The following is a 21677-nucleotide window of genomic DNA, read 5'->3' as shown; positions in this document are numbered from 1 at the left end:
CATCACACAGCCCTCCCCTGTGTAGTCCATTAGCAACAGTGCAGGCTCCTTATTAACATTTCCCCTGCTCTCACGGATCTTTCCGAAATGGCTCCAAATTGACATAATTCCAGGCTATTAGTGAAACCAACAATCTGATTGTGTTGCAAGGCTGTGGCTAATTATACCACATAAAGGGGCCTCTGCCAAGGTGTGGGAACGCTGTGCTTCTGAGCAAGGACAAGTTGGACTGTAGTCGGGGAAGAGCTGGGCTTTGGGTTTCATCTTTCACTTCACAATCCCTTTTGCTATATTTCAATTCCATCGCAGAATGAAAATTCAATCAGTTCTTTCCAAATTGCTTCAGACATCTCTTTCTTGCAGTTCCAAAGTACTTGAAACCCTGAAGCACTGTGTGTGACTATTTCTCGGTGTTTCCTTGACGCCTTGTCTGCATGTCCTGCCACTTGTAGATTTGAGGGTTTGTACGGGAGGTTTGTGTGGCAGTTAATGTGCCTTTGGTGAGTGCCATGGGCGTAGCCAGAAATTTTGTTAGGGGGGCAGAACCGATGTGATTGGTCAGTGATTGGTCAGCTAGCCATGCCCATGGTGAGTGCCTATCTTAAATGTGCATATTAAATGATGGGGTAGGGATCAGTAACTGGGAAGGGAAAACATCTCTCCTCCAAGACCTCTATTAATCCATCATATTGGGATGGATTCCTTCCAAGGACTTTCTTTGTTATTTTCCTTGTTTACTTAATACTCTGAGAATTAGGGGTTTTCTGTTGCTTGCTGCCAGAGAGCTGTGAATTCCAAGGAACATAGCTTCTGTTCTACTTTTAGTCTGATGCCATGTTTTTGCAGAGAGAGTGCCTCCCCCATGCACATTCCTCTCCAGCTCTTTGTCACATTCTTTATGCTGTTACTTCCTCAGCCTCCCTTCCATTAGTTCCTTCCTTACCCTCTCCCACTCTTTCTTCCCCTTTCTCTAGTCTCCAGCACTATAGTGGATGTTGCTAAGGAAGTGTAACTTGCACCACACAGCATCTAGCACACACAAGCAGGAACCCCTGTTACTTCTCTTACTGGTAGCCGAGATGCGACTTGCTGGAGGAAGGCAGAGTCACGCGGGTCACAATTTAGGCACACCTTGAGAACACTCAGCTCTGTGCTGGATTGCAGCTTCAGCCTTCAAGATGTGTGCTTTAATATTCTGCTGTTCAAGTGTGCTGGGGTGGGAGTGCTTTATGTAGCTGTACTGGGCATGTGGGGGGGATGCACGAATGCCTAGGAGCTTCCTAACATGCTACCCTCTCGTTTGTGGTCAGATATTAATTGGTGTAGACCATCTGCTATCTAACCACTTACCTGCAGACATTACAAGCCTGTGGTTTCTCTCTCTTGACGGGCTTTTAGCCACAAGCAGCTTTGCAGGGATGTGAGGGATTTGAACCATATGTCTCGTCACATGCTCTCTCTTTATTAAAAAAAACCAGAAACGTTTTTATATATAAAAATATAGATTTCTAGTGTGGCCTTGTTGTATTTTATTGTTGAATTTTGATATTAAGCTCCCCAGGCACCAATTGGCATAGGTGGGGGGCTATATAAATAACATAACAATTATGATCATTACTATGACAAACACTACACAGGAATCTCAAGGTTACTCTAGAGATAAGCGCGATTATTTCTACCATTAATATAATAGGAGCACACCATGGGAGGATGCAAATGTCTCGGTGAGAGAAAGGGTTTGTGCATATGGGAGGCTTATTTTCATGCTGTTTCCTTTGGGCGTGCATGTGTGGAACTGTGTGGGTGTGCAGCAAAAATAATCTGCTGGGGTACCCAGAGGAAAGGCTTACTTTTCTCTGCTGCATAGTTGCATTTTTAATGCACATGCCAATACACATGTATGCATACACAAAGGTTTCTGTATATGTGGATGGATATCGGTTGGCACATGTCTCATGCTAGGTCGGTCTTAATCTGAGCCAACTGGGAACTTCTGGGAGCCCTTCCACTGTTCTGCCCCCTAACCAAGTCACTCCCAGCCCAGATTCATCAGCACAAGTACTGCAGCTCAGATAAGGATGACTCCTGCTCTCTGCTGGTGGGACCAGGATACTGACTTCATTGCCATTCCAACCAGCCAGCAGCTGGGAGCCAAAGCATTGGCTCTGACAGGTTTGACAGCTGAGATGTAATAAGTGTGTTAACCCATCAGGGACATAAGGGATGATGGATGATGGTGAATAGATTTCCTTAGCTTACTTACCTGGAAGGAAATCTAATTGAGATCACTTTAACTTATTTTGGAGAAAACAGGGATAGGCGTGGGCTAAAACTTGCAAGAATGCCTCTCAACAGCCCTACATTATGGTAAAAGGCAGATCTGGGGGCAGGGGGTAGAACACAAATGCACAGATTGTCCTGAACTATTCCTCCCCACCTGCATAGCACAGCAGTTGGCAAACCTAGTATGGATAAGTGTTGATCTCCCTCCATGTTTGAATGTTGGCAGATGGAGCTTGAGAGTGAAGCTGCAGCTGGGATTAAGAAGGTATAGAGAGCCTGAGCACAAGGCCATGTGCAGCTGTTGGTCTATTAAAACCTCCAGGGTTGAATCCTATGCACACAGACATACTGTATTTATGCCCACTGAAATCAGTGCTCATGGATGTACTCAACTGAACATCAGATTAAGTGGTAAGGAGGCCCTAACCCCATTTGTATATATACATTTAAGTCCATAGGCTCCATAGACCTTCATCTACAAATCTGTTTTGCTAGCAAAACTGTAATATTGCTATATTGTACTGCATGCTTCTAGCCAGAAAATGCAACTGTTAGTGCAAAGAAGGGGATGAGGGATTCATAGTGATTTGTCCAATTGCTGATCAGGGAATTTAGGCAGCAGACCGTTGCCCACACTGCACAAGCAGACCTCATATCTTGTTGCGGTGTAGTTGCGTTTTGAGATTAAACTACCCTTTCTTAGGCCTGATTTAAATCTGTCCTTACAGTTACAGCAGATGGGTGTTGTCACCTTTAAGTCAGGTTCCCCTGTACAGTGGTACTTTGGAATGCGAACGGGATCCGCTCCATTACTTCCGGGTTGCCGCGGAGAGCAACTCGAACGCACTCAACATGACGCATATTCAACCCAAGGTATGACTGTACTGACTTTTGCAGTGCTAGTGTGCCAGTATGGTAAGCACCCAGACCAGAATGTTTTGGTGCTCTGATGCTGTGCATGCAGGGGACAGCAACTCAATTGAATCTGATGTTGGGCTGTGTAATTTCACAAGACCATGTTTCGTCTACATGTCCCACATAAAGCCCATCTAAAGCTGAAAAGCAGCCAGCTTTCTCATAAAATGATGCAGATAGTAGAATACAACCCATAAGGCTGAAGAATACACTGAGTTATACCAGCACAAGGGTTTTTGCTCTACAGAGTTGGGAGAACCCCTAGAACAGATTTAGAGGGCCCATGAGAGAATGTTCCATTGCACAAACAGAAATCCTGGCAATGACGGAACAATTGTTTTAGAGCTATGCTGCAATTCCACCCTTTGTGGAATATAGCAACCCCATATGACAGCTGACAACCCTAGCTTCTTTTCTATTATCTATGCCATCTAGGCATGTACACACTGCTTGGAGGGTTTTCGGTATTTCTGAGGGACACTTTTGTACCTCAGACTAATATTGCAGTCAAAGAAAGCAACATACTCAGTGGCCTTGCATAATCACTTCATTCCTGGCTAACAAGAACTTGCAAGTGCAATCCCAAAATCCTAAACCATCGTTTGAACCAAAGAAATCTGTGTCCCTCCATGTGCTGTTGGACTACAACTCCCATTATCCCTGACCATTGTCCATGCTAGTGGGGGCTGATTTGGAGGGCCACAGGTTCTCTACCCCTGACTTAGGCTATATACACATTAGTGTCTTAAAACACAGTGAGACCACACATACACCTCACAGTTTAAGTCACATTTTATGTTGCTGTACATACCAGAGAGAGGGTGGGGATTGTCGTCACCTGATGCACATTATCAGCTTGGTTGCTTCACACCTGCGACACACATCGTAGCTTCAAATGTCAGCCGTGGGAGCTCACTAGAATCAGAGTAAACATTAATGTGTACACAGCCTTAAACTAATTCAACAGCCATAAGTTAACTATCAAGTATAGAAAGGCAATGTTAAGTTTGTACTACCAACAAACTTAAATACAAACTTGCTATACTTGTCAGGAACAGATCAGTAATAAAACACCCGGTGTCAGTGAAGTTAACTCTTTATTCAAAGAAACCAAAACAGTGTAGGCCTAGCAATCACAGTAACTCCAGTAGATCTTGCAAGGCTGTAGCTAGGGGTGGCAAGGTGGGGCCCCGCCCCGCCAGGGGCGCAAGCAGGGGGGCGCACAAAATTGGCTAAAAATATGTCCATAAATATGTCTATAAATAAAAATATTGATTATTGCCTCATAAGAAAAGCTTTTAAATAGAGGGTGAATTGAATGGGGTGGGTGGGTTGGAGGAGAAGAAGAAGAAGAGTTTGGATTTGATATCCCGCCTTTCACTCCCTTTAAGGAGTCTCAAAGCGGCTAACATTCTCCTTTCCCTTCCTCCCCCACAACAAACACTCTGTGAGGTGAGTGGGGCTGAGAGACTTCAGAGAAGTGTGACTGGCCCAAGGTCACCCAGCAGCTGCATGTGGAGGAGCGGAGACGCGAACCCAGTTTCCCAGATTACGAGACTACCGCTCTCAACCACTACACCACACTGGCTCTCAAGAGGCAGAAAGAAGAGCTAATTTGTCAGTGGCTGGGGGCGCAATCTGGACAGTTCTGCCAGGGGCACAAGATCACCTAGCTATGGCTCTGAGGTCTTACCCCAATGAGGTAGTTGCAAGGACTGAGGGTCCCCACCTCCCCACCAGTCCCTAAGACTCTTCCTCCCCCAGATCCCTCCCAAGCAATCTCAGGCTTGTCTTGTCTCTCTTTGCTCTGACATCTTCATTTCTCTGTGTGTTCTGGGAAACCAGCGGGGAGGTGAGCCGGTCACAGCAGGAGGGAGAGACTTCTTCAGAAGCCCGTCCCCACTCCTCTCCAGCCTCCACTTCTGCCTCTGATTCTGGACTGCCCTCTGCCATAGCTTCTTGCTGCTCACTAAACCCTGTTGCCTCTTCAGTTTCTGACATCTCCCAGACTGCCCCCTCTTCTCCCTCTGACCACTCATCATCATCCCACCACCAATCCCCTGGCTCTGAGCTTTCTTCGCATGGGGGTTCCTTTGGGAGCTCCCCAGCTGGTGGCACCTCCCACCCCTCCTCTGCATCCAAACAATCCATGACCGTGATAATCAACTTGTGGCTACTGAGCTATTTCTCATCAAAATATTGTATATGCCATTTATAAATATGCTTCACAGCAATTTTGTGTATATACTAGGAGCTGCTGTGCCTAACACAGATATGATGCAATACTGCAAAAAAAGGTATTGCAATTACTGAAAAGACAAGGGTTAAGGAAAAGTTGAGGGCTAACAATAGGACGTGGGGGGCACTGGTGGCAGTGAAGATACAGCCAGAGAAATGGTGCTGCTCATATACTGATAAAGCAGCAGAGCAGGTCATAAAGATGTTACCTTGCCTTGTTTTAGGGTAGCATATCCTGCCTCCCCCCCCCCCGGGGCCACTCCACATCATACATTTAAGATCTATGGCTTTCTTCAAAGAATTCTGGGAACTGTAGTTTAAGGGTGCTGGGAACTGTGTATCTGTAAGGGGGGAAACTAAGGGACATGGGTGGCGCTGTAGTCTAAAACACTGAGCCTAGGGCTTGCCAATTGGAAGGTCGGTGGTTCGAATCCCTGTGACGGGGTGAGCTCCCATTGTTCGGTCCCAGCTCCTGCCAACCTAGCAGTTCGAAAGCACGCCAAAAAATGCAAGTAGATAAATAGGTACCGCTCCGGCGGGAAGGTAAACGGCATTTCTGTGTGCTGCTCTGGTTTTGGTGTTCTGTTGTGCCAAATGTGGCTTAGTCATGCTGGCCACATGACCCGGGAAAACTGTCTGCAGACAAACACCGGCCAGTAAAGTGAGATGAGCGCTGCAACCCCAGAGTCGTTCGCAACTGGACATAACTGTCAGGGATGCTTTACCTTTACTTTTTTTTTTTAATGGGGGAAACTACAGCTCTCAGGATTCTTTGCGGGAAGCCATGTACTTGAAATGTAACATTCCTTCTGTCGACTAGTTCTTCCACCTAGGGGCCTTCCTGTTCTGTCTAGACGGAAAGACGGAGACAGAAGCCAGTTGCAGTAGCTTCACCTCAGATTTGATGAACGCTCTTCGAAACCCTGCAGGGATTTCATTTATTAAGCCACTGTACAACGTTAAAACTGATCTGCACGTGACGTGGGACTTTTAGGCTTGCCAAGGAACATTTCCTCGCCCGTCTTTCGAATTCCTCGTTGGCTCCGGTCCCTTAATAACTCGCCAAAAGGCACCAATTGGCCGCCTGCGCGTTTTGAGCGCGCAGAACGGAACAGGCAGAAGGCGCGCTGATTGGCTGTGGGCGGCGAAGGTCAGCGCGCGCGAGGGGAGGGGAGCGGAGGGAGGAAGACTCGGAGTCGAACGCTTATTGTTTAGATTTAGCTCCCGCCAGGGACAGAGTCGGGCAGGCGGATTGGCGGAGGGAGCGGTGGGCGTGGCCGCGCGCGAGGAGTAGGCGGGGGAGCCGAGGCGCGAAGCTCTGGGGTTGGCTCCGGCGTCTCCGATCGCCGCGCGGGGATTGGTGGCTCCGCCGTTCCGTCGTTAAGCCGGCGGCGCGCGGGGAGTGGGCTTTCGGCGTTTGGGCTTGAGAGGGAGAAGGAAGCAGGCAAGGCGGGCGGGGGGAAAAGAAGAGATCTGTCATGGCGCGGGTGTCTGTCCTGGGAGTTTCGTTGCTGGAGAACCCGAGCCCCTTCGGCCACCCGCTCCGCTTCCAGGTGCAGTTCGAGTGCGGGGAGGCGTTGCCTCACGGTGAGTACGCGGGGGGGGGGGGGGAGAGAGAAGCTCCCGCGCCAGGAGCCTCGTTCCCCAACCGACCCTCAGCCCGAGCCAGGTTCCGTCGCACGAGGCGGCCGCCCGCAACCGACGCCCGGGAGCCTCCACCCCTCCGCCCAGGATGGCAGGGCTGCGTGCCCCCCCCCCACGCGCGCGCCTCCACTCCCGGGGCTTCCGCTGTGGCTTTATTTTGCCAGCCTGGACCCGGCTCTCCACACGGGGGCTGCTATCTGGGCGCTATACCTTCTAAGTGCCTTTAAAAATAAAAATATAGCTTTTATGAACTTGGTGCCTTAAGTTTTTGGCCTGCAGAGACTTAGCAGCTTAATTGGGGCGAGGCTACTCTTGAGATGGGGTGTGTGTGTGTGTGTGTATATATATATACACACACACACACACACACACATATACATATACATATAAATACACATATACATACACACACACATATACACAAACACACACACTTCAAAATGCCACCGGATGTGGGGTGTCCTTCTGACCATTCTGCTAAATGAGGCCTTGGCCTCTGCCAGGAAGCCCCAGCCGGCAATACTGTTGGTCTGGGCAAAGAGCCAGGGTGGGGGTGGAGATTTGTGCTGAGGAGACCACGGTTCAAATCCTTACTTAGCCAGGCAGCTCCCTGGGTGACCTTGAGCTTGGCATCTAACCTACATCACAGGGTTTTTAGAAGTGGGTTGAGGGGGAAAGCTATGTGTGTCTCATTTAGCTCCTTGGGGTAGGATTTAAATCAGGGGTCATCAACCTTTTCCAGCCATGGGCCAGTCCGCCGTCCCTCAGAACATGTGTGCCAGAATATATTTTTTGGCGGGGGGGGGGGGGAATGAAAGAATTCCTATGCCCCACAAATAACCCAGAGATGCATTTTAAATAAAAGCACACATTCTACTCATGTAAAAACACGCTGATTCCTGGACCATCCGCAGGCCGGATTTAGAAGGCAATTGGGCTGCGTCCGGCCCACGGGCCTTAGGTTGCCTACTGCTGATTTAAATGAAATAAAATAGCATTGGCTGTTAGGGGTGGAGGTTGTTACACACTGTTGGGAGCCCCTGTTGGAAGCCTCAGTGCCAGCAGCCCTGTTGGGGGCAAGGTGTAGCTGCTTGATGAGATCAGCAGAGAGCTCTGCAATGAATGTCCGTATTCTTTCCCCCCAATAAATCATAGGCTCTTTATTTGTTCCTATAGGAAGAGTTTCTTGAATGCCATAGTGGGAATGCAGCTGGTCATTAGCCAATAGTAAGCTTGGGAGATGCACATGTTTAAAAGCTATGCCTTCCTAGGCATTCATTGGTAGTCAGTAACATAGCAAAACTAGGAGTTATACTCTATAGAGTTGGTAACTTCTTATCTGAAATCTTTCAATTTCAGTTGAATGTTTGTTGTTGTCAATTTCTTATGGTGTTTAATAATTCTTCATTAGATACTGCAGTGGTCTAGTGTAAAATCATGAAGGCTGGTGTGTTAGGTCAAATGAGGCAGTGGCCCACTAAAGTCAACCTGCCCTCAGCTAACCCTCATCTGCCACTTTCATCCTATCCAGGCACTGGCACTGGTTATCATCTTGCTCCTCCTTAATCTGTTACCATTTCAGTACTCAACAAGGATGAACATGGGGGAAAACTAGAATAAGTTGACTACCTGTCATTGGCTCTAGCCCTATCAACTGCTCTTTTGAGAGAATGCCAAAGTCCCTTTATTCTGTGGTACCATTCTGCCCACTCCTTGGGACCATACCAGTCTCTTCCCCTACTATTCCCTTTTTAATTGTGGGTTCTGGATTGTTAAATTGAAAATCACTGCCTTCCTGACTTCTACTCCTTGGTGATCTTCCACTACATTGGATTGTGTGAAGCAAGTTTGACTTGGTTCAGGACTGCTTTGATGGAAAGTTGCTGCTTCTGTCCCAGGGTAGGAGTGGGCTAAAAATGTCATTGTGGAACATTGTGAGAAATCTGGCTTTCTAAATGGTTGTTCTCTTGAAGGTTTACAAGGTGTGTCATTTCCTTAACCTTAGATTTAGGCTACTGGTTTTCTTATGAGCAGCAGGCACAAGTGCAAATCAAGAGCTTACTAAATTATGGCCCTCTCCACAGCGAAAAATTGTAAGTCAGGCTTTTAAAATAAAGTAGCTTATCATGCAGACAGGTTTATATTATGCATAAACTTGGAGAATAGCATGTAAAAAGGGGGGACACTGCCATAAAATATAGGTGAGCATCTTATTCTCACCTTTCTTATCATTTCACATGCTGTTATTTTGATTCCTCTGTTTTTCTATACAACCATGAAATTTGGTATTGGGTGCATAGTTCAGTATTCTGGGAATTGCAGTTTTTATTAGAAGAACTGAATGTCTAGCCTTACAGCTGGAAAAGATATATTTGAAAGTGTTTGGGCAGTGCTTGGTGAAGCTTCAGAAGTTGCAAGCAGGGAGTCAGCTGAGCAGAGCAGGATTGGCAGAGGGGCATGTTTTAATGTCAGGGCTGTAGTGGGGGATGTTGACTGTCCTGGTTCCCTCAGGGATAAGTTGCACATAACTTATACATCATGCAAAGTTTTGCCATTGCTTTTTTTAAAATAAAGCATAGGGCCTTCACATACATTATTAAGACCAGACTTCTCTTAAGAGTGTTGAGATTGGGGAGAAATGGAGGTACAGAAAATCACAGTGAGATCCTTTACTTTGGGGCAGGATGTGTATGGCCTTTCCAACTTAGGAGCAGCTGCAAGTTTTCTAAATTTAATAACCTTTGTGGACAGATGCCAAAAAAGCGCTACCTGCAAAGTAGTAAAGTTTGTAGAAGAAGACACATGAGAGTGAGCTGCAGCATAGGATCAACTTCCTATTTCAGATTCTAATCTCCTGTTAAGAGTTCTTTCTTAGCAAGAAGCCAGGACAGCAAAGAGGGATCTCTGGTGAGCAAATGGGGATACTTTTGCACATTCCTCACAGCTCCTTATAGTTTCTTGTTGCTCCTGATGATTGCTCCATTTGCTAACATCCCTTTTGACTTGCATTGTTTTTGGCACAAAAATGTGGAACAGTGGACTTTATTTATTCATGACCTCACATCATTGGATCCAAGTTCTTGTTAATTAGCATTACTGTTCCATGTGAGAGAACTACTAGCCTTCATAGCTGCACCAGTGGTCTATCATAGCAGATTGTGTACAATATTTTCTGACTTTTGTCTAATGAGATGATCCATAAAGGTTCAAGACAGACATAATAGCTAACTGGAAGTCACAGCTGATTTTGCATAGCAGATTCTTCACCCATGGTGGGAACCTTTGCAGTTTGCTCCTCCCCTATGCAGGAAAGCTATCTGGCTTTTCTAAAGAAAAAGAATTTAAAACTCTATTTGTATATTTGCATTTCATTGTATCTGCACCTCATTTTAAAAAAAGAAAAGAAACAATGTAAAATAAACTTTTTACTAAGCTGCTCCAAGGATTGTGGTGAGGAATCTTGATGAGATTATGAGTGATGCCCACTGCTGACTTAAATGGCAGATTTGCAGGCCTTGACCTGGAGAGAGAGAGAGAGAGAGAGAGAGAGGCATCTGTACTGAACGCTGTGAGAGTGCTTCCAGATTGAGCCCATTGCTTTGCAAACATTACATCAATATTCACTCAAAATTTCCCCACCATTGTTTAACAATATGAATTGTGGATATAAAAAGGTTTCTTTGAGACACTGGAAAACAATAGAGGTTATTCAGCCCTGCGCTTGAACTGGTGTACACATTCTCTAAACACTGGTGCTAATGGTGTATTTCAATTGGCTTTCTGAAGATGAAGGGAAATTTGCCTCAATACGTCTAGGATTCTGGTGCCCACACTCTTGCCAACTGATCCTTGTTGCTTTTACCTTTCAGATTTGGAGTGGAAGATCATCTATGTGGGCTCTGCAGAGAGTGAGGAATATGACCAAGTTCTTGACTCAGTGCTGGTGGGACCTGTTCCAGCTGGGAGGCATATGTTTGTGTTTGAAGTAAGTTTAGAGCTATCTCTTGGAGAAGGATAGGAAAGATCAGCCTAAGGCTCCAATCTTTAGATTTTTCTCTTTAAAGTCAGACAATGGAGAAAGATTGACAGATTCATTGGAAAGGGACCTCCTGTTTCATTTTAAAGCTTTTTTAATTTTCCCTAATAGAGAAGTGATTGTTACCTGGAGAAAATGCACTAAAATCTGGATTTCTCAGTTATCTATAACTGGGCAATAGCATGTCCACCAAAATTAAAAGGTAGCTGTAAAGTAGAGGAGTTTGTGTTCTAACTCTGAATTAAGTTCATTTTTTAAAAAATTATGCTTTTCTGAGTATGTCAACATTTTTTTAAAGTACCATGCAAATGAAGTCCATCATTAGCATATCCATATTGTGTGTGGCTAGAGTGCTATTTAGGTTGAGAAAACATGGGCTACATTAGTCATGAAAAGTCACCTGGTGTTGCTATACTAATATGAGGAGATGGAGAGAGAGTGGCATATGACAGCCCTGCAGTGTATTCCAGTGTTACTTGGTGTTTGGGGGGAATTGCAGCTTGAGAAGGCTGTTTCATTTTGGTGGAGGTGATGATTAAATGCTTTCCCACCCTTTAGGGGAAAACAGTGATTCTTGAAAATGAATTGCTGCTCCTGATATAAACACATAAATGTGTTAATATCAAAGTCTCAAATCCTTTTTGCTCAAGAAAAAAAAATGTGGCTCTTTGACCTGTGCTGATAACATTACTGTAGTAATTACAGGGCATTGCTGCATTCTGGGATGGTACAACTCTTAACGACATAGTTAGCCAGTGCTTTCAGGATAGCAATTCTTGTTAGAACACGAAACTAAGATGGAGGTTGATTAAATTAGTGGCCCAGTTCACTGGCTTTGGAACTGCAACTGCATTGCTTACTTGCTTTCAATTTGTGCTGAAGTATAACTCCATCCTTGGCCTTTCTACTACCTGTAGTCTACCTTTCTTTCTCCAAAATAATTTTACAATCATGGTGAACTGACATGAGGATAATTACCTGAATCTTTTGCTTGGTTTTCTGAGACTACATATTTTTGTTGCTTGTCTTTGTTGTTGCACAACAGCGAGAGAAATAAAAAAAGCCTTGATTATGAACTCCAGTCTGTTGGCATTTCTTCTATAACTGTATCACTTTGTTCCACCAACATAAGCCCATTCCTGGTTATATACACTTCAATGGATCTTGAATGAGGACTCTGTAGTATTGTCATTCAAGATTGGACCAGGCAGACCTAGGTTCAAATCTCCACTCAGCCCAGAAACTGAATGGGTAATTTAAAGTTTTTATATTCTTCAAGAATTGCAATGGGGATGAAATGGAAAAGCCTCAAGCATGTTGTCCTGAGTTTTCTTTTAAAAGCAGGCAGGATGAAAATGTCACTTACCTTGTGTTGCCGTTTTCTCTGCAGGCCAATGCCCCCAACCCTGATCTAATCCCTGAAAGTGATGCTGTGGGAGTTACAGTAATACTTATCACTTGTACCTATCTGGGCCAAGAATTCATCCGCATTGGATACTATGTCAACAATGAATATATGGATCCTGAGCTAAGAGAAAACCCACCCCTCAAGCCAGACTTCTCCCAGGTGAGACACTGATCTGATAAAAGCAGCTTGTCCATCATCTTGGCCTTCATGAAGGCCATGTCCTTGCCTTGGGAATTTGGATTGGGGACCCTTAACAGGATGCAAAGCAAGGCAAGTGAGGGGTGTGGCTTGGGGAGAGTCCAGATAGAGAGACCGGGGGGGGGGTTGTATTTGGCCCCCAGCCTGGCGGTTCCCATTTATTTTGGGGAGTACAAAATCCTTGCGAGGCCAGAGAAGTAGCATTTGAGACCCAGTCACTTTGCAGTGTTGGAAAATGCTGCGCTGGGGGAGGGTAGATGTTATTTGGGATGACAATATGAAGTAGAAAGTTATACAATGAGTTCAGCTCAGTATTAATTTATTGCCTGCATTCTGAATAAAACAGTGCATTTTGACCAGAAAGCTGTGGAGTGGGCAGCCCTTGTGATATAGCATGGAGCTTTGATTTTTTTCTAGGAGTTATAGCACAACTTAAATACACTATTGTAGAATAGAGTAGTGATAATGGCCTGCTACAGATAAAACCTTGCTTGTAATTGCATCTTCATCATATTATGTGCTGATTGATGTGGCTGCAGGAGAGTAGTTTGAGGGAGCTTTAAATCTTAAAGAGAAGATTAATATGTTTAGTAAGGTACCTACTCAGCTCTGTGAGTTGAGGGGACATTGATGATTCCCTCCTGGGAAGGTTTGTGCTCTGACAAAGGGCTTCAAAGCATTGAAAGAAAATTGGGGTTACTGAGTCACAGCAGCAGATTTTAAGAGCCTATGAACTATAGAGTTTGGTTCAAGTCTTGTTTGCCATTTTGAAACCCAATGTGCAAGGTAAGTAGGTCCCCTGTACATGTCAAAAAGTAAGAATGATTACCAATGTGAAATAAAATTGGAAGGATTACACCCAGATATAAATTTTCTCTATGTTGTCATAAAATAAAATAGTGTTAACTTTTAAAACCATTTTTTACTTCTGTTACCCCTCTCTTTTCTTGATATTGCTGCAGGAATTGAGTAGCTGTCAGCCTAGAAAGTTGATCCCAACATAAACCTATGTAACTTTGCCCCCTGTTTTTCTTACTTCCAGCTACAGAGGAATATCTTGGCATCCAACCCCAGAGTCACCCGTTTCCACATCAATTGGGATGGTCCTAGAGACCAGATGGACAATATTGAAAATGTAGACCCAGAACCTGATAGCTTCCTGCCTCCTAGCTGTGTCTACATCAAAGGCTTGGTCCATTCCATGGGTCTGCAACCAGAGAATTCCATGGACTGTATGTGATCCAAACACAATAATGTTGAGGACCCTGCGCAGTGAAGAGCAGCTGACAAGTTTTTGTGGGAGATGTAGGAGGGATTTGGGGTAATGAACCAACTGATATGTCTATGGAGATTGACAATTCAGAGTCCTTTCGTGTTGGGGTTTGTAACAGATCTACAGGTCTGTTCTGTCATAGTATTTCTTCATTGATACTTGGATCTCCTGCCACTAACCCTTGACAGGCACCTAGTCTAGCTGCATAAACAAGAACCCTGTGTTTCCCTCCTTTGTTCCAGGTCTCCAGAAGGCTGAGCAGTGGGAGCTTCCTTGTTATTTTGAGCACCCATTTCCTGGGAATCTAGCATAGTGGGTACCTTCTTTTCAGGACAGTTTTCTGTTGCAACACAGCTAAGTCTTGATGAGTTGTTGCAGGCAAAATACCTAGCAATTACAGTCAGGTCTTGATGCCTCTCAGGAGTTGATAAGCCTGTCCCAGTTTTACAATCTGTGCTTAGTAAAAGGTGATGGATGATGAGATTTAAGCTGTACAATTTACCTATTTGCACAAGGGCCCCAGCACTGCTTTTGAGAGCTCCCTCTTTTAGCTTGCACCGGTTGGCCTTCTTTCTACCACTGACCCAAAATCTGCCCAAGGCCACAGTGAGCAGGAATTGCATCAACTCCTTTAGACAGTGGCTAAGTTTACAAATCCCTCCACAGAGGAAACCTGCCTTTCTTCAAAAGGCCTGCACTTGTTTTTTTTCTGGCCTGCCTCCAGTCACACACCCTTCTTTTCTGTTATTACCTGCCCTGATACTTGATCTCTCTATTTCTCTCCCTGGTATTTTAGAGATGAACACAGCATATAGGTGTTTAAAACATATTTTGCGTTGTATGTCTGACCAATAAAACTTTTTGGAATAAACTATTTTGTGAATTCTTAAGTGGTATCTAGTTGGTTGAATACCAAGACAACCTTATTAAAGATTTTACTGCAAGAGACTACTCATAGAATCATAGAGTTGGAAGAGACCACAAGGGCCATCGAGTCCAAGCCCCTGCCAAGCAGGAAACACCATCAGAGCACTCTTGACATATGGTTATCAAGCCTCTGCATAAAGACCTCCAAGGAAGGAGACTCCACCACACTCCTTAGCAGCAAATTCCACTGTCGAACAGCTCTTACTTTGGCGAGGTTAAAAAATATGTAGGTAGAATTTGCTTCCTTAAAGCAGGAGTGGCAAAATATAGTTGTATGCAGTGTTAAAGATCTGTAAGACTTAGAATTGTAGAGTTGGAAAAGATCCTGAGGGTCATCTAGTCCAACCTACTGCAATACACCAAGTCATGCCCCCTAAATCTGTCCTGGGGGTTTCCCTGACCCTCTGGACCAGATTTAGGGAGGGTGCAGGGCACAACACTTGTTGTGCAAGTGTAAATCTTTATGCTGATGGAAAGAGCAAGTTGGATACCACCCCTGATGATGGTCACGACCAGATTACTATTTTCAGGTCCTGTAGTGTTATAGATTACTGTCAATTTTTTTATTTTATAAAATAACTTGTGGTATGTTTAGATCAGATATAATGCCAAACCATATTCTAGTGTGTGAATTCGTCCCCCCTGCCCAAGGAGACTCAAACCAATGCCCCAGGAAAATAGAAAAACAGTAAAACGGTATTATAGCATGTAAAAGATAGTAATGCAAAGATGACAAAAGTCTCACTCCAGGGGATAAGTGCCTGTATAAAATGCTCACTCAAATGTTATAATGGCATACTTAAATATAAGCAAAACACTCCAGTGTCCTGCCCTGGACCACCACTAGATCTTGCCTCATAAAGAAAGTATCTGCTACAAAGCACCCCTTTCAAAATGGCTTGAAATATGAGTAGCCATTGAGCTGCAGAGATTCTCTTGTGTGTCAAGTAAAACATGCCCGGTGTTCCCAAATTCCAGATCAGGGTAATTGGCTTACCTCAAATCAATGGATTATCAAGTAGACTGAAGTTAGAATTTTTAGGGTTGGTTGACTCATTTTAACTGATTTAAATACATTCATTTTTCACTGCTGAAAGGTTTTCAACCTGATCATTATTCAGCATGTATATGTCTGTGGCAGTGTGGTTAAAAGTAACTTGTGAACCAGTGGTGCTGCACCAATACTATGAAGTTCAGTTACAGTTCTTTTTTTCTTTTCTTTTTTTGGCACCACTACAGTTGTGGCAATTGGTGGAAACTTATCTTAGTCACGCTGCTTTCTGCAGGCAGTTGCATAAGCAATAATTATTCACGGATCAAAACTTAGATGAAAACAAGTATGTGAGCTGGGGTGCTTAGGTTAGAAGAATGAGACTGATCCTTGAAGAATCTCTCTTTCTAAACACTCTGGGCCATAGACGTTCCAGGATTTTCCCGGAGGACCCTTCACTTGCCCCAAGCCATTCTTGTAAAGCTGGCTGCACTTTTGTTTATTAAACACCTTTTACATGTGTGTCCAGGTGATTTACAACATATCTTTAAAACTGCAAAAAAAAAAGGGTTGAAATGTTGATAACCAGAACCTTAAACATGGTCCTGCGGCAGGTAGACTGCCAGTACAAATCCTGCAAACAAAAGTGTTGCTTAACATTTATGCTGCTGCTTAAAATGTGCTGTCGCTCTTTCGTGACACTTTACCCCCCAGTCTGTTATTTCCCTAATAGTGTGTGTTCCATTTCATATTCTATTTCCTGCTTCTGGCCACCAGTACAACCTCCATTTTAAGGAGTTTGTATCTGTGGTCCTTGTATCTGTGGCCAAACATGGCAGGAAAGTTACCTCTTGCACAGATTCAAGGATCCCTCTTGCCTGCCACTACTGTCATAGCTTCAAAACTCGAGTTAATTTTAGCTCATTTATAAACTTCAGCTAATCTAAAAGGCAATCTGCTCAGTTGCTAAAGCTGGGTATAGAAAACCAATTTTACTTGTGCACTGCAGTGTGGGGTGACTTCAATTTGCTGTTGGATGCGATTCAAGAAGCTGAGTATAACAAAGCTCAGTAAACCTGGGACCTGAGTGTTCCTAGGCATCACAACAGCAAGGTTTCCTATGTGAAGGATGGAAGTGGTTTAGGTTTTGTCAAGCAATAAAAAAGTATTGACTGGCGGATCTTGCTCAGGTAAGCTGGCACAGTCCTTGGAAGGTTCCTTGGAAGGCATGAAATCCAAGACAGCAAGCTAAAGAGGAATAAGAGGGCTTGCATGGAGCTCTCCCCCTTTATTCAGTACAAATGGGTAGTGTACAGCTGTAAGCATTCCAGCTGCCCATTGTAGGTGGGGGGGAAACCGTATATAATTACATTATCCGCCTACCTGTTAAGGCTATATTTTCTGCCCAGAGACATCAAATTAAGTTTTTAATAAACTGGACCATCCTTGTAATACGGAACTTCACACAATTGCATATTGGTGCTGTTCCTATGTGAAAATGAGGCCGTGTGGTCCCCATCCCTTGCAGATGACCGCAGTGCCTGGAGACAGAAAGACAGGGCATGTGTCCACAGCAATGACCAGAGAAGAGATAACCACTGGGAGGAGTGCAGAGAGAAGGAATGCCATGGTGCATCTGCACCAGCAAAACCAGACACCTTCAATAAACATGTCTCTGCTGTATTGATCTCTATAGCCATAGCAGGCACTATAACTCTCCAGTGGTTTGAATTTACCCCCATGGCCCACTCTGCCATTGTCTCTTTAGAAAGACGGATGTCAACAGTCCCATACAAGAACCTCATTAAAGCATACACAGTGGAACCTCGGTTTTCGAACGTAATCTGTTCCGGAAGACTGTTCAACTTCCAAAACATTCGAAAACCAAAAACTGAAAGCGGAAACCTCAGTACAATAGGGAAATCCAAAACGGAAGCTGCGTGGCATGTTCGGCTTCCAAAAGTCATTCGATAACCAAAGCAGTTACTTCTGGGTTTTCGGCGTTCGAAAGCTGAAACGTTTGTCAATGGAGACATTCGACACCCGAGGTTCCACTGTATATGAGTTGGGCCTGATGGAGACAGACAACTTTGGGACCCCTTAGTTTCCTGATTTTTCTTTAGGAAACAGTGCAAAAATACTCCTTTAGGTTGCCTTCTGATACATAACAGGGATCTCTTGATTTGAACTACTTATAGCTTTAATATTCTGTGCCAATGTAACTCAAATACTGTTCTCAGTACTGGAGGGGGGAGGCAGAACGAGCTCAGCCTTGCCAATAGTCTTGACAACAGAAAAGGCGTGGGCTTTCCCTATATTTGTGTTCTCCTGAGGGATAAGAACCTCAGCAAGAAACACTCTTATCATACCTTCTTTCCTTGTCAAAGAAAAGGAGAAAGGGATCTTTAAAATCCTTTTCAAGGTCACCTTTGCTTTAAGCTGTGTCTAAATGAAACTCCCCTCTTGGCACAAGAGGATTTGAAAATATATATGAAAAAGTACTATTCCAGTTGCATGTTGGGATGAGGGTGAGGAAGATGTGGAGGCGAGCATTGAGAGCTTATTGCAAATAAACTTATTTTGCATACTTACTGCAGTCTATCAGCTGCAACCACAATACCAAGAAAAAGCCAAGTAATGTTCAGCCCTAATAGTGCTTAAGGACAGGGATGATGTGGTTTTCTCTGATGGGCAAATATGCAGCCAGGTGACCTGTGGGAATCTGGACTCTTCTCTTCCTTTTTGGATGTTTAGTAACCCTAGCAGGCTTACTAAGACCCAATCTCCTTGAACTTGAGTAGATTGCAGATGTTTTCCCCCTTTGGGGGAACAGTTCAAACTCCCAAGGGTGCACTGTATCTGAGCTCAAGGGAGATTGCAACATATAACCACTGCATTACAATAAGTCAAGAGGTTTGGCACTATCAGTTGTGGACTGGTTTTCATCACACAGCATGTGATTGGTTTGCCAATGCCAGGATGTCTGTGTTACCAACATGACTTTTTGCGTGTGGTTGATTGCCGCTGTTACATACACTGCATTTTTCTGTGTTCTCTTCTGATTTCACTGCACCATACCCACCAACCTCAGCCATATATATGTGCTTGCAACTCAGGATAACCCTTCATGTATCTGAAGTGGACTGTAGACCATGAAAGTTTATTCCATAATAATTGCATCTCTAAGGTGCCACAGGACTCCCTGCTACTCTTGCTGCAACAGATGCATGCATCTACTCCTCTAGAAATTGTAATAATGCTGTAGATAGAACTTGGAGTCATTTCAGCTGTATAGGCTGCCCTCCCCTTGAAAAGGGCAGTAAAGCAGGTTTGAACAGCTTTTACTTACATTTCCATGTGCCCTAAAGAACACCAATGTGCCCTTCTGGAGGTAAACCCTGGCCCTTGAAGGGGAGCATTAACCAGAGCTGTTTCTTCCTGCTGTGCTGTGCTGCACTGAATTTGAGGCTGGAAGGTTCCCTGTGGTCTCAGAAATACCCCAAACTCAAATACTGTCCTCACTTCCTGGCACCAACTGTTCACATAACACGTATGCTGCTCCACGATCCAGATATTTCACAACAACAGAAGGGAACCTTACAGCTGCACAATAGCTGCCTTTGTTGTGCTTTGTTTAATCTCCTCTCCACAGGGAAATAAAGCTGGTGGCACCAATCCAAGTTTCATAGTCTGCTGTGGGCTGGAGGTACATCCTTCTCCCTTTTAATCAGATGCTTATTTACTACATCAGTGCATGGCCCCACCACTGCAATTTGCTTCATCTGCTCTTTGGCAGAGTCCACGGCAGGAGCCACATCTTCTTCTAAGCAAACTCTGCCTCGTTTTTCTCTCTTTGACATCATATTACAAGGAGAAATCATCATGTGAGCTCAAAGAGGAGATCTAGCCAGACTGGCCTGTTTATTACCATCTGGGCTCCATTTGCTCATCAGACACTCTCCACCCTTAAGATTCCATAATATATGCATAGTTATTGATGTAGGTAGGAAAAGGAAAGCAGAAATTATAACATTGCGTGCTGCTTGTGAAGTTCTCTGGGGTGCTATTTATGTTATACAAGTAGGATAACCAGCCTATTATAACCAATATGTTTAAGTCTAATTAATGCATGAATGGGTTAATACCATAGAGTAAGCTGTCCTGCCAGGCTTAGCCATGCCCACTTCCCTTACTTTGGGTAATCAAGCCTATTATTCTCCAGTTGACCTGAGAAGCTCAGCATGTAAAGAAATTTGAGCTGGGTGCTCCAGCTCAGACTGCATAGCTCTCACAAGCCATTATGGAGTTTCTATACCAATAATTTAGGAACTTTCACCACTTTGTGACTAAGACAAGTTTTTCTGCCTGTGCAACCCTTTCTGAAGCACATGAATCTGACCTTTGAATAATTTGTAAGTAAACCATTTTTTAATTTACCAAATGCATGGTATTTTTCCTACGCCAGGGGAAGAGGGAAACTTTGGAAATAAACTTTTCAAGGTGAATTTTTTGGAATGCACTTTTAAAGTTTTACAGCCTCTATTTCCATGCTTTAGTTTGCTGCATATTCTGTGATTTTAAATCTCTGCTGAAGTTCTCTCACCAAATAGTATTTTCCCCAAACTTGGATATTGGCATCCAGGAATTATCCATTTATACCTCCCCCCCCCCCCCCCCCGGGAACCAACAATACATGTATTTGTAAAATCAAAGCAGTAAGGTTTGGGTAATACTTGGTATGGCTCTCTAAACACTACAAATCAGTTTGCATCCAGTGTAACTATCGTGAGCCCCTGCAAATAACCTGGAGGATTGCACCCCAGTGAGTGTGTTGGGGACCCTTTGTTAGAGCTCTCCAAACCCACTGAGAGTTTCCCAATGAGAAAAAATTCAGTGCTAAATAGGTATGGAAACTGATTTTAATCTGTGGTGTGTACAACTGCGCTCTGAAATTCACCCACCTCAAACAGGTACCAAACTCTTCCAGTATTTCAAACACACTATCTGAAGCTATTTTCTTACTGTTTCCCTGCACACATTTTTAAAATTTGAGTAGTAGAAGCTTATCTATTAGGGCAAATGGGGCACTGCTGCCAGGGGCACTGCTGCCAGGGGGTGGCAAAGCTGGCGAGCTTCCTCTGCCTTAGTTTCAGCATTACCCTTGGACAATTCAGTAGGGAGGAGGAAGACGGCAGAATCAAACTACGGTAGTTTGCTCCGCCTGTCATGGATTCTGGATCTACCTACTGTTGGTCTTCCCCCACTCACGCCCACCCCCACCATGGAAATGTAATATTTGCCACAGTCCTCATGTTTAACCAGCAGAGGAGAGGTTGGAGGAAGTACAAAAATGCAAAGCTGAGACAAATACCTAAAGCTATTCACGTTTTTAATAGTAGTGTTTGATTAATTTTATTAATTTGAACTGGTAGCTTCAAATTTGAAATTACCATCCTATTTGAAAATGCTGTATATTCATAAGTACTTGAAATGCACTAATTTGTTAAAACGTGATTGGTTTTCAGTGTTCAGATTTCAGATGTGTTCATTATTGACCTAATTTGATCTCTGTCTTTGTGCTCAAAATCAGACTAATAAGGCCTATGCTCATGCAGCCAAAATAGCTAAAATTAAATGCCATATTTTATCCCTTTCATAGGAGTGGATAAAACTGCTACTTTTGAGCAGCCAGTTGTCAGTCATGTCCTGGAGAGAATAACTTTGCTGTATAAGGAAATCTAGTAAGAAGTTTTTAAGCTGAGGT

At 44.1% G+C, this 21677-nt stretch overlaps 1 protein-coding gene and 1 long non-coding RNA gene across 4 annotated transcripts in view; one reads left to right on the top strand and one right to left on the bottom strand.

Annotated features, from left to right (window-relative positions):
* LOC310673092 overlaps positions 1-6660 on the bottom strand; it is a 118050-nt gene extending 111390 nt beyond the window's left edge. For 2 of the 3 annotated variants that reach the window (XR_014508838.1, XR_014508839.1), the window contains exons 1-2: positions 6331-6660; positions 4010-4113 (exon numbers count right to left, since the gene is read on the bottom strand). This is a non-coding gene — a long non-coding RNA (uncharacterized lncRNA). Of the gene's footprint in view, positions 1-4009; positions 4114-6167 lie in introns of all 3 variants that reach the window. The other variant, XR_014508840.1, reaches the window with a different exon arrangement.
* Positions 6661-6761: 101 nt separating this feature from the next.
* Positions 6762-14866, top strand: ASF1B (anti-silencing function 1B histone chaperone). The gene is made up of 4 exons (XM_083431014.1): positions 6762-7023; positions 10950-11065; positions 12507-12683; positions 13765-14866. The coding sequence occupies exons 1-4, from the start codon at positions 6915-6917 to the stop codon at positions 13960-13962; spliced, it is 600 nt and encodes a 199-aa protein (XP_083287140.1). The 5' UTR covers positions 6762-6914; the 3' UTR covers positions 13963-14866.
* The last annotated feature ends 6811 nt before the right edge of the window (positions 14867-21677 follow it).

The sequence above is a fragment of the Podarcis tiliguerta genome (assembly GCF_965153285.1).
Source record: "Podarcis tiliguerta genome assembly, chromosome: 2".
NCBI lineage: Eukaryota > Metazoa > Chordata > Lepidosauria > Squamata > Lacertidae > Podarcis > Podarcis tiliguerta.
The sequence above is the reverse complement of the archived record's forward strand: the minus strand, read 5'-3'. Positions and strand labels throughout refer to the sequence as shown.